We start from the raw sequence: 16,031 nt of genomic DNA, 5'->3' as shown, positions 1-16,031 counted from the left end.
TTATCCTTGATAAGAAAGATCTGATTTAGTAGTAGGCCTAAGCTGTCATCCTCTCTGTCTTCTGTAATGGCTCCTATGTCAGAGGCTACACCCTTGATTTATCAATAGTCACAGCTAATAATGCACTAATCACTTTGTGTCCTAACAACCACACATCACTTTCAGTACCCCTTAAGAAGATCTGAACATTTGAGGGAAGAACTGCTGAATCAGCCCAGGTTTCTGGAGTTTGAGGCTGCACCTATTTTGTTTTCCTCTATTTACTCCATCAGCAATAGTGGCCTTGCAAAAAATCTTTCAAAATTTCTAGACTTTTGTATCTGCACTTCTTGGCAGCTCATGCTAAATATCCTTACAAGGTGTATAAATAGGATCTTGCAGTGTTATTTTGTATTTGTATCACAAAATCAGCTAAAATTTCAATATCTGCCAGAAAGTTTAACCAATGGCACAGAAAGGTAGAAGATACTTTTTTTTTTCTCTAAGAGTTTCTCTACTGCCTTCAACTGTCTGAGGTGGTATCAGGAACCAGCAAAGCAGTCCTACAGATAAGTAGTTCTATTCCATAGATGGTGTCAAGGGTTACCTCCCTTTTGAAAACAGACATTACTTTACATAGAGCTCTATGGGCTCCTCCTGTTCTCTGTGTAAATTTCTTAGAGGCAAGTCTTGATTTGTACTTGTAAGAGTGGAATTGAGTTTGATCTGTTAAAATATCCATGTGCATCAAGTGCAGCTGAGGGTGCCACAGGAATATTGTCACTGCAGTAAGGATTTGAGGGGAGCACTGAGATACCAGCTCCAAGCCTTTGCAAAGAAGATTTGATGGGTATTCCAAAGTCAAAAAGCAGTTTGGGGAAGGTGACATTATCTTGTCACCCAGCTGACTCTCCTAGTTCCAGACAGAGTGGCTGATTATTGTACCAGGTGTAACATTGATTGTTCAAATGAAATTAATTGATTGCTGTAGGTGTACAATGCTGAAAGAGAGTGTGTAGGTGGAATTCTTAGGTTTGCCTGCTGTCTCTTCCCTGCTGGAAGCAGAGATGAATATTAAAGAATCCTGCTACATTACTAGCCAGTGTGTTTCTACTTGTTCCTCAGAGCCTTTTTCCCCTACCATTATCTGAATTTTGCTTAGAATATTTACAAGTCAGTGTCTTTCCCCTTGCCCCCTTTGAACCAGTCACAGAAATATATCAATGGATGATAAACAATTCCAGTTTAAAATGAAGCCCTCATCTTTATCACTTTAGCTTGCCTAAATAATCTCCATGATGAATTTCATGTGCAGTTCACTATCAACTGAAATTAGTTGTAATTAAAGGTTGTCAAATCTGTAATTTAAGCCCTTGAAATTTGTTGCTGTCACTCATTTCCTGTAATACTTTTTTTTTTTCCCCAATGGATTGGATCCAAAGTCCACATAAGCCACAAAGAGAATTTCTACCAGCTTTAGTGAGGTTTGAATAAATTCTCATTTCCCTGGTAGAATTATAGAATTGTTTTGGTTTGACATTCAAGGTCTTTTAAATATTTCCAGGGATAGTGATTCCACCACCTCCCTGGACAGCCTGCTCCACTGCTTGACAGTCTTTTTGGTGAAGAAATTTTTCCTAAAACCCAATCTAAAGCTCCTCCAGCATGACTGGAGGCCATTTCCTTTAGGCCTATCATTTATTACCTGGGAGAAGAGACCAACCCCACCTGGCTACACCCTCCTGTCAGGGAGCTGTAGAGAAAAGTGTCTCCCCCAACCTCCTTTTCTCCAGGCTAAACACCTCCACTTCGCTCAGCTGCCTCCTCATCAGCCTTGTGCTCCAGACCCTTCCCATAGGATCACTTAATTCCATGTCAACTCCAAATCACAAGATCAGTGGAGAAAACTAACACTGGGAAAAAAAAATTCTAGTACTTGATATGGGATAAATGTACTTTTTTGCTATGAATTCACATTTTTATGTATTAAATTTCCCCTCCCCTTCTGAGTCTTCTGCCACATTTCTTATCAGATGACCAGAGTTCACCTACAAGGGATGAACTTTCTGTCTCAGTTAAGCTTTTCTGCATCAGCAGCTTTATCAGCTCCTGTTGACTCAGTGTGACCTTTAGTATTCAGCAGAAATACTAAGAAATGCATTAAATCCATCCTGTCAGATTAGAGATTCTGCTAAATATTAAGATTGGAGTAGAATTGAGAAATCCCTTTGAAGTAATATGCAGCTTTTTTCCAGCTTTTTTAGTTTTTTGTTTTGTTTTAAAGCTCTTCAACACCAGAGCAGGGGCTACGTTCATATACATTTATTAACAGCATAAAATACCAATTCAAAATATCATGCACAAACCACCAGCATTCTAAAAGAGTGCATTCTTCCCATTTTGAACAACATAACTGCTGCTCATGCTTTTTTATCTCCATTTTAGCTCCTGCAGTTGAACACTGTTCTGTGCTGTAAAAACAGTTCAGAACATGATGTGATTAACCTTAGGGTCCCCCCATCCCCTCATCTCAAAGCCCCCTTGAACATGGCCTGTGCTTTCTATTCATGTTCAACCATCTGATTTCCATATCATCTATTAGCATAACAGAGCTCCAGTGTGACATTGATTGAAGCCAGCGCTTGCTGAATGCAGTATCAAAGCATAATTTGCCAAAAATCAAATCTAATTTACTGTGTACTATTTAAATTTCTCAAAAAAAAAAATGGAAAGGAATTTTCAATAGAAGTATATTGGGTCTGTAATCTTAATTGTTCTTTTTCTTCCCATGTTTTTGCTAGTCTGCTGGAATCCAAGCAATATGTTTCATTTTGGAGCCACTGTCTTTGACTTTCAGATGTCAGTTAAGCAGGAGGTTTTCCACTCTGCTTCTTCCAATCTATTTTATGTTATATCTGAAATAGTAAAAAGTAATAGTCTGATAGGCACAACACTCAGTTTGCTGCTTCATAAGTTTTTTCAACAGATCCTCCTAATGATCTTAATGTTTAGCTTGAACTGAGCATTAAAGTACCCCATAACTTTAACAGCTGAAGCATATCAAGCCTGCTGTTACTTCTCTAACTGTACATTTTCAGAATGTTTTAGAAATTCACCTGCTTTGAAAGCAGCAATAATGGCTTGAATAAATTTTGCCCAGTGTTCCACTAAAGCCGCAGTTGGAGTAAGTCATGATCTCACTTAACTCTTCTGCAGAATGGAAGTAATAATATTTGTCTGTATCTATAAACAGCATCCATATGTGAACATAATGAGCCCTTGTTTTAGGAAAATTGAAGAACACAAGTGCTTATTCTGTCAAAGAAGCCTGGCTGTCTCTGAGCAGGGTCATGCTGCATTCTCTGGGGATAATGACAGTCACAGTGTTTGGGTAGTTACATCTGACCAAGAATTACTCCTGCAATTATTAGCTGTTACTTTCAGTTTTCAAGTTCAACTAGAAATTGACAGATGATAAAACTGATCTGGTGAAAACAGTCTTTAAATACTGTAAACAATGGCATTTTTACCAGAGGCTGTCTGTAAACAGAGCTATAGCTGAATATGACAACAAACTATGACAAAATGAAGATTTCCTTCATTATATAACTCAATCTTTGAATAATTTTTTTAAATGCATGCAAAATTTTAGTTTTGAAAAATAATTTCATTTTGAAAAATAATGGTTTTCATGTCTTTAAATTATGGTCCTAAATAGTTCGGCTGAAGGAGCTTGTTTTGTGCTCTATTTAATGTGAGTAAAAGCTCTGATTAATTTATTTTATAGTGAATTTCTGGTAATTGAGGCTGCAGAGCAAAGCTAGAAAAGATATTATTGCATAACTATAGGTGATTGTTTGCTGGAGTCTTTAGAAAGCTTGACATAGTAACTGTGAGGCCAAATATCTTCTCATGTAGTGTGGTCAAATGGTGGAGAGGACTTGGTATGTGGCAGGGAGAGAATAGAGCAGCAGGGTCAGTCCATGTCAGAGCTACAGTTTTATTTTCCTTGTCTGATTGGAAAAAAAAAAAAAAAAAAAAGAAGGGACTCTTTTCTTTGTGCTTTTAGGAAAGTGAGAGATATTGGAAACTAGGAAACTAGGAACAGGTCAAAAACTGGAAACTAGGTAGAAACCAGGGTGTGTTTTTTTCTCTTTTCGTTGTTCCTTGACTACCAAATTACCTTAATTTGATCCTTGGAAGGTCTGCTACAGTGACAAATTCAGTTGTGTGGTGTCTGTTTAGAGCTCTGAGTTATGGATTTACAGTAGAGATCTGTGTGTGTGAGAGTGTTGCAGATGAACCTTTAAACTTGCCTCCCTTGCATTTACTCGGTTACATGATTTGAAGGACAGGCTCATGGAAATGCCATGCCCTTCCTGCTCCTGTTGAGCTGTCAGAGAGCACTGTCTGTGCATCCCCCAGGGCACCAAGCAAGCCTGAGAAGGGAATTTTGCCATCCATCCTGCTTAGGATAGATCCATGGGATGGGCTCCTGACTCCAGCTTTTTACGCACCATAGGAAGATTGTGGTCTTGGGGCCACCCAAACACTGCACTGATTAGCACATTGTCATTTCCTGGCACCTGGGGGAATTGCATGGGGATATGCTGGGTGAAACAAGGTGGGGGAAACCCACCTTGAGGAGTGGTGTGGCATGAGTTCAGTTCCTAGAGTATGTTTAGCAACACCTTATAGAAACCTCAAATCACATGGCTGTAAACAGGCAGCAAGAGGGCACCTCACCCTTAGTCCTGCCTGTTCATGAGATTAACACCTCCTAAGGTGGAAGAAGAGGTGGACATTTCTCTCCAGAGAGGCCCAAACATCTCTTTAGGAGTGTGAGGCACAAGAAAATACCCTCTGACTTCTAAACTGATTGTGGTTCATGTTTATTAAGTGCTTTACAGTTCTTGTTTTAAGAGTGCCAGCACTACTCAACTGATGCTCTTTAGACCCCTGCTGATCTGTAAAGCCTTGGGAAGTACCTCATGAGATAACTGCCAAGTGTGTTTCAAGAGAATCAGGTCTGCTCACATTTCTATGCAGTTAGCAGGTTTGTGTCTGTGCTGCCAGCAGGTGTAATCGGAAGCTGGGTCTTGATTGCTCTTCGTGCCTAATTAAATAGTTTGTAATTATAATGCTGAAAATACAGTTTTCTAAAACACTTAAATTCTGTTTACCTGAAAGCTTAGTGTTCCTAAACCATCCCTCTGCACACCCACAAAACCAGCAGTGGAATAGAACAAAACAAGGGTGGGTTGAGGGATTTGAGTTTCTTTTGTGCTTTTTTTTCCCCTGCTTTAGCCTGCCCCAGAAATTAGCTAGTCTTTTGATAAGAATATTTGGAGATGCTGCTTACATTTTTAAAATACGCAAAAGAGTACAAATCCCAGTGAATTCCAGTGATGAATCAAGAGTGGAGTGTTTTCATGTCCCACGTAGAAAAATCATTTGCTTTACTTCTACATCCTACTCAACATAATTACTGATTTCAAGTTTTTTATCTCAAATCCTCTAACACTTCTTCCCCACTCTCTACTCATTAGCACCTTTTCTCTACCTTCACATTTCCAAGCATTGACACTCTATTCTCCACCATTACCCTCCAGAAACTCAAACTATGCCCCTCTCTTAGAAATTGTTCAATTCTGTCTGTGCTTCCTGGTCCCCTATGACTGAACACTGTTAATACCAGTGACTTGAAAACATAACCAGTCCTGCTTCTTGTTTCTTGCTTTAACTCCAGTCTCCGTTTTTCTTTTCCTTGTGTCTTCCTTACCTCCTGAAATACCTATTCCTTCTTACTCACCACTCACCTCTCCCCATCAGCTCTTCAACTTTTGCTTCTCTCTACTTATTAAAATAGCTGAAAGCTCGATTTTCCAAGTTCAGGTTCTTTTAGCAACAATTCTTTTTACAGCAAGTCGTCCTCCCCACACCATTCTTGACCACACTGCTTCTAAGAGGAGTAAGGGAGCTCTTGAACTTGGGTTCTTTTGCTGTCATCCAGACCTTCCTCTCCTTTCTCAATCATTTTTAAAAGTCCAGAGGGGCAGATTAAGAAAGGCAGTCTGTTTATCCTAATTCATACCTTGCAACAGCTCCAGCAAGCTCTGTGAAGTGTGAGAGGATCTGAGGGTGCTGAACCTTCCCAGAGCAAAGGTAGAATACATCCAGGCTCAGCAATATAAACACCTGACTCCTGCTCTTTAGCATTTAATGTTGTCAGAATTGACTCTAGCATGTATGGTTGTAATGTTTCTTTCCTTTTTTAATTTTTTTAATACCTGGGGATGTCACATACATATATTGCTGCTCTCTGTCGCTGTTGTTGTTTCTGTTTATATATTAATTCTGTCTATACTAATGAATGTTTCTGGTGTCATGTCCTCTGGCATAAATCTCCATAATGTTGTCTTTTTCCTTCAATATTCCCTTTCTCTCCCTTGCAAAATAAGCTGAACTTACACCATGGTTTTTCTTACTTTGTAGCTCCCCCACAGTTTGTGGTGAGACCACGAGACCAGATTGTAGCCCAGGGTCGAACTGTGACTTTTCCTTGTGAAACTAAAGGAAATCCCCAGCCAGCTGTTTTCTGGCAAAAAGAAGGAAGTCAGGTAAGTTGCAAGCACCTTTAAGTCTTTCAAGACTTTCTAAATATTTATATTGCTAAATCAAATATGGAAAGTTATTTACATTATCTTTCACAGTTCTTTTCATCTTTCACAGAAATTTGTCTTTTTAAACTATCACTATTCTCTACTGAAATTTGTGTCAGGTTTTTTTTTAATATTTTGAAGAACACAAAAGCCATTTAAGTTGTTGAAACCTGTGCTAGGCACTGTATTGATGAGTAGAAAGAAACAAATTTATTTTGTTCTGAAGCCCCCAACAAACAGGTGGGTGAGACAGGCACAGCAGATAAAAAAAGGTATGACTCAATTTTGAACTAATCAGAGCCAGTAATTACAGTTCACAACCTGTCTAGACATGATCAAGCAAAATGTATCCAGCAAGCTGATTTGCATTGGCATTTTCTCATAGAGCATACAGATAAAGGTTTTGAACACACAGATGCTTTCTTCAGTAAAATTGTCTCAAGAAATTTCCAGATCTGGCTTGGAAATATTTACCTGGTCCTTTTTAAAGGCAAAATTTGTGAGGCAGCAATTGGCACTGCCATCAGCCCATACTAACTTTATAGCTTAGTATCTGAATGTGACGCCACAACATTTCTTTACAGGAGACGTGTTTATCAGCTCAGGTAAAACATGAAATAAGAGCTGAACCACTGATGTCCTGCTTCACCTTCTCAGGAGATCAGAAAACTGGTCCGGAATGCCAGGACCAGGCTGACAGCATTTTGTGCTCTGCTGTCTTGGTGGCTTACAAAGACACAAAATGATTACTTTATGGGTGTGATTATTTTATTGTCTGAGTGCAAGCTTAACCTTCAGTGGGTATCTCTCAGTGTAATATTTAGAGAAATTTAGATCCAGCCTCCAAGGATCACATCCTGGAAAGCACAGTATTGTGAGTCTCACTAAGGTGACAATTTTTCCAAGGGGAAGGTAGAATAGCATATTGAAATTAAAGTAGGAAGTACTGATGTGCCAGCAAACATTTCAAACCCCTTCCTTGTAGAGCATTTTAATAACATGGTAATGTTTATGTAAAGTGAGCTTATAGTGTCACACTTGAATCTAATAAAGTGGACATCCATCATGCTGTAATAAAGAGAAGAGCTTCTAATTAAAGTAGGACATTATTTTCAGGATTAAAGTCATTTAGCGTAATTGAAAAGTGTTAATACTCTATTTTATCCTCTTCCATTGGTATCTCTTCAAGGGTAAAAACATTTTAAGGTGAAAATGCATCTTGTGTCTTTAATTGAATGTTATTACCTACTGATTGTACAATGTTGAAGCTGCTTAATTACAAACCTGGAAAATTAATTACCATATTGAGAACCGGATCCCTAAGGGTTAGAATAGACTTTTTTGGCAAATAAATGCAACATAAAAATTGATACTTTCACGGTTTATAATCAAACCTTGAAACGTGGCTCAATGTAGTTTACAAGAGTCTCATGTTCATCTTAATTGATCATCAGTGAAGTAACACAGGTTTGGGTTGCCATCTCAGTGTATAACTTGTCAGATTTTGCAGTGAGATGCCACAGAGTGAGTGAGTTTCCACATAGTGTATATCATCATAGCGATGGAGAGTGGAATTTTTGCCAAATCACAGGCTTTTTCACCTTTGCCTCCCAGCTATAAATTGTTGCTTGTCTCTGCAATGCTGTTGCTGCCTTTAGGATGACTGTTTGCAGCATCACTTTCAGTGTTCAAAGTAATGTTATATAGTCACGTTATCCCACTCCAGTAGTTGTAGGGCATTTCTGGTTGTGAATCCATTTCTCGATCCTGCATTTTTGAGCACAACCAGCTGGAAGGGAGGGGAGCTGTTCCCTCCTGAGTAATTTTTTGTTCCAGCCTGTGTATAAACAGCTGGTCCTTTGTGCTTGGTAGCCTTTTCCCCAGAGCCCAACAGCCGCTTGCCGATGACATGTGCAAGGGCAGGGCATGTGTAACCTTTAAACTCCCTGGATTAAATTCTTCCTTGAGATAAATTCAGTGGCACTATATCAGAGATGGCTCTGGTCCCTCTGTTTGCAGCTCAGCATGCCACCATTGTGCCCAGATGAGCAGCCCAACAGCTAATTAAAACCAGTGAAAATGTGGAAAGAGTTTAAAAAGGGGTTGTTCTGTAATTTAGGACAAGTTATAGTTCATAGTTTTCTGGTCTTTGAAGGGACGAGTCCTGAGACTGGTGAACTCCTCCTGATGTGTGGAATATTCACTGGGACATGGTACCTCTCCAGAACAGAGAAGCCCATACTTTAGATAAAAACAAGGATTGATTCCCCTTTCTAATGAAATTATAAAGAGGGTGCTGGACTATTTTTTCCCCTTAAGAATTAGCAGCCTAATCCTTGCACTGTCTTTTACATTCAGCTTGTTTTTACACTTTACATAATGAGTGATAGATGAAGTCAAGGTCAGCTAAGTCAAATTCCTCCTCTTTGTCACAATATTTACATAATACCCTCATGCAGTAGGTATCTTATGCCAGGTAAAAATTATTCCAGGCAGAAAATTATTCAGAATTATTCAGAAAACAGGGCAATTATTTGAGACCCACTTAGTCCTATAACCTCAAATTGTTTCAGAATTTTAACACTTTTTTTTTTCCTATTATCTGGCATGTTTACTGGGTGAATATTGATTTTTGAGGAAAAATTTGCTGTTATAAATTTCTTAAAGATTGCTATTGAAAGGCAGTAAAAGAAAAGCCTAGTGTGATGAGTAACCCAGTAGGTTAATACAATCATAAGGATACTTGGAATGTTGGATCTTATTTAAAGCATATCTCTTTCCTTTTGCTGCCAAAACCATAGAGATAAAGGCGTTGAGTTTCACTTAAAAAATAGAATTTGTTTCTTATTTGAATTCTTACTTGTTTCTTAAGCAGTTTGTTGCTTATCAGTTCCAAATAATTTTTGTAAACCATCAAGGCCTGCTTCAGAAGAAACAGATCTGCAGAAAATTCATTTAATACCCTACTCCACACTTTTAGATATTTTTTTTAGTCAATACAGACAAGTTTAAAAGTTAATAGGGAGTCATCATTAGAAAGCACAGCAGAGCTAGACAGGGCTGCAGTAATGACTGAAAGCTTATCACAGCATGACAACAGTGTTTTGAGGTATTCCTGATGCAAACTGTACTTTACATAGAGTCTTGTTGAGTTGGCAAAAAATCCAGACCCTATTTTACTGAAATTACTGTTGCTTAATTATTGTTTAAGCTGTTCTCCTTTCTGTCTCATTGGGCAATGCTGCTACCCTTTCTCTTCACATTACCTTCCTTTTCCTGTTCTTATTTATTCACAAGGGCTGTGCCAGAGGGTATAACTTTTTCCTTGAAAACACAGCTCTCACCACTAAAACCTTTTTGGGTCTGTAGTATTGATTCACTCAGTCCTTCATCATATGCAATGACTACTAGAGCCATTCTAGTTATTATTATTGACGTCTCTCTTTTCTCCAATCCAGCCCAAAGGCAAAAACTAATCTCCCTGTTTTGTGCTAACTGATATCTTATCCTACATGAAATTATTTTTTTCTCTCTGATGATTTCCACATCAGATTAGTACCCTTTCTATTCACCCTCCAGGCTCTATGCAGCATTTCTCCTTTGGTTTATCACAGTTTTAATTTCCTTTTACTTCTCCTTTAAACTCTCATGCTCTGCCAGCTTCTCCTACTTTATGACATGCTTGTATCTTCCTCCCAGCTCTACTTGTGTGCCATGCTCTCACTTTCTCCTTTTCTCAGAACATTTTCATAGCCAGACAATAGTGCTCTGCTCCCTCAGGTCTCCAGGATTCAATGCTTGCTGCTAGTTTTCTAGTGTTTGTTGTGGTGTGATGTCCTTCTGGTTTGATAGCTGAGTATATTATTACAATTGCATTCAGACTGAAGATGAATGTGTCACAAATATAAATCACTCCAGTGTGATTGTTGGGAAATGTCTCCTTGCCTACACCCCAGTCAGAACACAGCACTGTGAGCTGTCAAAAGGCTGTTTCTAATTTAAACTGTGAGTTGCCCAAGGCAGGAAAAGCAGCTCTATGTGTTCATAAAGTCAGAACCACACTTACTTTTTGTCCTCGATTATTTATAGTACTTTTAAGGAAAAATCATTGTCTGTGTAGCTGAAAGAAAAGTGGTGCTTTTGTGTTTCGAATTGATGTGAGATGAATTGTCTTTGCAGAACCTACTCTTCCCAAACCAGCCTCTGCAGCCCAACAGCAGATATTCAGTGTCACCAACTGGGGACCTCACTATTACCAACATCCAGAGGTCTGATGCAGGCTACTACATCTGTCAAGCACTGACGGTTGCTGGAAGCATTTTAGCAAAGGCTCAGCTGGAGGTTACTGATGGTGAGCTCTTAGAAATTCCTATTGTTTTCTTTCCTGTCAAAAGTACATTAAAAGCAGTGTAAATAAAGGCATGTGAGATCACATAAATCATACAACAAAATTGACAGTTTTCTGTAGAAAATAAAGTGAGAAAAGGTCTCTGTATTTGCCTATGGAGTAAAAAAGGCATCAAAGTCTAGTTTGCCTCTTACTTGCTTTCTGGAGGTTTGTTAACAATGGAAAAAAGGGACAAACAAGCTTAGAATAGGTTTGGTGAGAAATGAAGCTGCTTGGTTTGCTAGAGCTAAGATAGGACTGCAAAAAAATTACCCCCCAAAAAATGGAGAATGAATAGGTTTGTAATTAAAGCAGTGAACTGAAGTGGAAAGAAATTTTCACCAGTCTTCAGTCCTATCTTAGACATGTAGAGGATGTGTCCTTAGCTCAATTAAACCAACACAGTTGCTCTGGAGGTGGTAGAGTACCATAGGTTTACACTGCCTACAACATGTAGCCCTTTAGTCCCTCCATGAATAGAGCACCTGGCTCAGAGCTGTGTTCCAAGAATGCCTCAGGAGGGGTAGGTGTGAAAAAAGTCATGAAAATCCATAGGTAGAGAAGACTTTTCAAAAAAGGAAAAGAATAACATGGTCTGTCTTGATGCCTTTCATTTCAAATTTTTGGGTTTGATATTCATCCTGCCTTGAGGTTTCCCATCTACAAGCATGAATCCTTTTCATATGTCAGGAATCCTGTTGATATCCCTCTTCATCTTACTGTGGATAGAAGGCAGTTTGCATCCTTTCATGTTAGCGAGGAAAACAAGAGAATCCCTCTTATGGCATTCCCCAGCATCATTATTCCTTATCTTAACTGACACATTAAATATCTCCTGACAGACTTTGATGAATTTTTGCCATTAAAACTGTTGTTATATGCAGAGGTCTACTTTTACTGTTCCCTTAGAGACCTGCCTGCACCATGAAAGTTTGAAAAGATGTCTAATTTTGAATAATCTGCCTTTTCACAAGAGCATATTCATCACAAGTGACAGATAGAGAGGTTCAGGCTCGTATTATAGAGGTTTGAGCATTAATTTGATGCCTTTTCTTTGTTTTCCAAAAGCTGCTATATTTTTATGACAAGGGGAAATAATTTCTGCCTTATCCTTGCATCTCTTCAAGCACATTACTTTTCTATAATTTCTGGGTACTAAAGACTTGGCTTTGCTCTGCAATCTCTTTAAGTCCTTCCTCTCATGGTCTATGACAAAATGATGCATTTTCATTCAATTTGAATTTAAATGTAGATTAAAAGGTCATTTAAAAGGAATGGAAAGGCAATATTTTTTAATATCTGTCCATAGTGCTGCCTGATTCAGGGCCATGACTGTGATTGGAATAAATACAATAAACACAAACATTGTCTGGGAGGACATTGAGCTGTTAAATGGTCACACCTGCTGATGCTGCACAGATTTACAGCAACAGGCGCTGAGCGGATCAAATCAGGTTCAAGGATGCTAGTGATGAGAAATTCTTCCTTTTGACAGCCAAGGGCTTTGATCCACCTTTATCTATTTCTTGTGTGGGCAAAAAAATAAATCCTAATTGATCTCTTTGGAATTTTCATTAGTTTGTTTGGAAAGCCAAGGGAAGGTGTCCCTGCTGAAAGTCAAGCTCATCTCCGGGTAATTCTGATTAAAGGCAGCATGCATTCCACATTGCTCGAGAGAGCATTTAGCTGGTGGCTCTGCTGCTCAAGGAGTGCAGGGCCTGCCTTCCTCAAATGCTTTCCAGAGCCCACTGTCAGCATGATCATTATGAAATAATACAAGATTGCTTTATAGAAAATACCATTTCATCCCCGAGTCAAAGGGCGGGTGAGGTCAGAAGAGAAGTGCCAAAACAACATTATGGAGCTGAGATTATGTGAATAAATGTACCATTAGATCACAGATATTTCTTTTAATTGCTTTTAGTTAGGAAGTTAACCATAAATGTCTAAATAATCTGTTTTGGTTGATGCTGAGCAGAAGTTATGGGAGCTAATGACTTTTATCAGCTGGGAAATCTAATTTAATAGTTTTAAGAATATAATAAAAGATAAACACTGTGCATGCTAGCTATATGCTTAAGCATTAGCGTTCTAGTTTTTGGCTGGTGATTTCAGTTTTACTTCCTAGCCCAGAATTTTTCTGTTTGGTTAATGATTTAATAATAGTGGCGAGCCATCTTTTTCATTTTGAACACATTTTTGTTTGATCCAGAGTAATTTAGATCCAATTGAAGTTCCAATACAGAATGAAAACATGTCATGTGCAGAAAAACAAGTGCTTAATTATACCATATATATCAGTGTTTCAGTTGTTACATTTTTGCACTTACAAGTCTTTACTGGAAATATTTTTAACTCAAGTGTTCACATGAGAAGAGATTACTAGCTGTGATGAAATGTGCTGAGTTGAGTGATAATTTTGCTGATTATGGACTGTGCTAAGAGCCTTCAGCGTATTTGAAATTCAAATCTTGTGTTTTCTTGAAATGCTATCATGTAATTCACTGTCTAATGCACATCTGGAAAAGCAAAATCAATTTAAAAATTGAAGAATCTTTGCAATCCTTTCAAACACAAGAAATGAAGATGCAGTTCACAATCTTACAATGACAGATCATGCAAATAAACCAAGTGCTTCCATCTCTGTCTATGCTCAACATAAAAGGAATAGTTTCCAATTAGTATTTGTCAATCATGCACAGAATATTTTGGAGAAAATCTTAATTTCTCCTCAATAATTATTAAAATATATTAATAAATGTTTCACAGTTTCCTTGTCTACAAATCTGACCACCGTGATTCTTAACCCTCATCCAAAGTATATCGCATGTTTTATAGCAAGTGTGACAGTTTGAAACAGGAGAAAATCAGAACAACTTCACAACTTCCTGTGAAGCTCTTCTGAAAAAAATAAAGAGACAGGTGAGAGATTGGTCTCTGCTTTTCTACCTTTCAGACAGAACCCTGCCCTATCATGGGTGTTCATTTGTCTGATTACCTTTGTCTGATTTTACCTATCATTTCACCAGGAAAATTGTTTTAAATTTTGATTTTGGAAGTGCCGAAGTAAAGACTTCATTTTGTCTTTCTCTTAATTTCCATTGTAATTTGACCATATATCCCCCAAATTTAAATATGGTTTCAGTTGATCCAAACTGCATTTATAGTGAATAAACTGTTAATGAACAAATATAATTTGTCCTTTTCCTATAATCTCTTCAAAAATTAAGATACATTTTAACATGAAAGGAATCCGTTAATTTTTCAGTTACCAGAATATGCAGATGTAGGAATATTGGCAAATAGTTTCAAAACCATTTTGAAAATTAAAGTAATTTTGAAATCAACTTCTGTTTTACCATGCAAATATGTTTGGGGGCACACAAAATGTTTTTGTGGAACACAGAAGTTTCTAGCTAGGAGAAAACTATGAAAAGAAACTAATTAAAATGTAAAATTTGATTTTAAAATTAAAATGTTTTAAAAGCAACTATTAATACCCACACCATTTTGTGGCTATTTTTCACTAGCCCTCTGTTCTTCATAATGCTTCTGACACATATATTATTTTAAACTCTAACTAGTTTTGGATCCTTACTAATGAGGACCTGAGTAGTCGGAATGCAAGCACACACATGTTTTAGAGAAGATTTACAAGTCATAGTTGTGAAGACAATACAGCCGTTCACAGATCAGTGGAAAATCTAAGTGTTCATTTAACCTTTAGCCTTAGTGTCATGGAAACCTGTAGTGGTCTTTCACCCATAACACCCTTGAAAATGAAGATTCCTTCTGGCCAGGAGGCTTTCAATTACACTATTGATCAGAGCCATTTAAAGGATTATGAGCTCCTCATTTGGGCTGTAAAAAAAATCTAATTACATGGCAAAGAACAATATCTGTAATGCAGTAGGATTTGAAAATACCTGCATTGCTACACATATGAAAGGCACTTAGATGAAGCAAATAACGGCAGTGGAATAGCTAGCAACTTAAATAGTTATTCTTCCTTAATTTTGGCTACCTAGAATACTGGGATTTGCTGGTTTACATTAAATCTAAAGGATAACTTGCACAGCTAAGTTTTAATTTGAATATACTCAGCTACCCTGGTGGGAGCTGAGATCCATTTTTATTTTGCCAAATGGCTGAACTAGGTAGTCAGAAGGAACCTTAATGAGATTAAACATTTTGTATCAAGGTTAAAATGTATTACATTTTTCTTGTTATATAGTGTTTCCTGTCCTGTCTCTAAGTTCAGTGGGTGATATTTCAGAATTTCCAAAATAGCTTTCACATTCTGGTGTTAAGAAATAACACATTGGCTGCATTTGGCTTTCTATTTTCTGTTCAAAATATGTATTGGCTTTCTATTTTCAGTTTCAATTTCAATGAATGTAATGAGCTCACACTCCAATGTCTGATTCTGACAATATTAATAATTCTGATCTTTGTGAATCTTGTTAACAAATAAAAAGGTAGGTAGTATTTTTGCAACACTAAAATTTCAGAAACAATTATTTCAGGCATAAAATGTGCCACTAACATATCCCTGATATATTTTATTTAATAAATAACACAATGAAAGCACTTTGAATCTATTGAAGGTTCCAGAGGTTTGCATCTCAAACAGCTCAAATACAACAGAAGCCATATTGCTTCATAATAAATTGTTTTCACTTCATTGTTAGAGTCAGGTGTTTTGTATGGACTACAATAAACAGATTCTCAGCTAGAATAAATGATTCAAACTCAGTTGACATCAGCAGAGGCAGGCTAACTTGCACCAGTTTAGAATTTAATCCTGCCTGCTACAATATTTAATACCAGTCACACAATTGTTCAGTTGTTCAAAATTTGAAACAGCAGCAGTATGGCTGGTAAATATATAAAAATACATTAAAAGAAAAAAGAATTCTTAATTCTGTTAAACTGATTTTTGCATCAGTTCCAGCCTTGTGTATATTCAAGTATTTCACATTCAATTTGTATAAACACATTCT

The 16,031-nt window shown here is 37.5% G+C and overlaps 1 protein-coding gene across 1 annotated transcript in view; it reads left to right on the top strand.

The window, feature by feature from the left end:
- ROBO2 (roundabout guidance receptor 2) overlaps nucleotides 1–16,031 on the top strand; it is a 433,355-nt gene that overhangs the window by 324,938 nt on the left and 92,386 nt on the right. Inside the window, exons 8-9 of the mRNA XM_059493583.1 lie at nucleotides 6,475–6,599; nucleotides 10,821–10,992. Coding sequence (XP_059349566.1) covers nucleotides 6,475–6,599; nucleotides 10,821–10,992 — 297 coding nt within the window. The remainder of the gene's footprint in view (nucleotides 1–6,474; nucleotides 6,600–10,820; nucleotides 10,993–16,031) is intronic.

This window comes from Ammospiza nelsoni, chromosome 2 (genome assembly GCF_027579445.1).
Source record: "Ammospiza nelsoni isolate bAmmNel1 chromosome 2, bAmmNel1.pri, whole genome shotgun sequence".
Taxonomy (NCBI): Eukaryota; Metazoa; Chordata; class Aves; order Passeriformes; family Passerellidae; genus Ammospiza; species Ammospiza nelsoni.
Note: the sequence above shows the minus strand (reverse complement) of the source record. Positions and strands in the feature narration are given on the sequence as shown.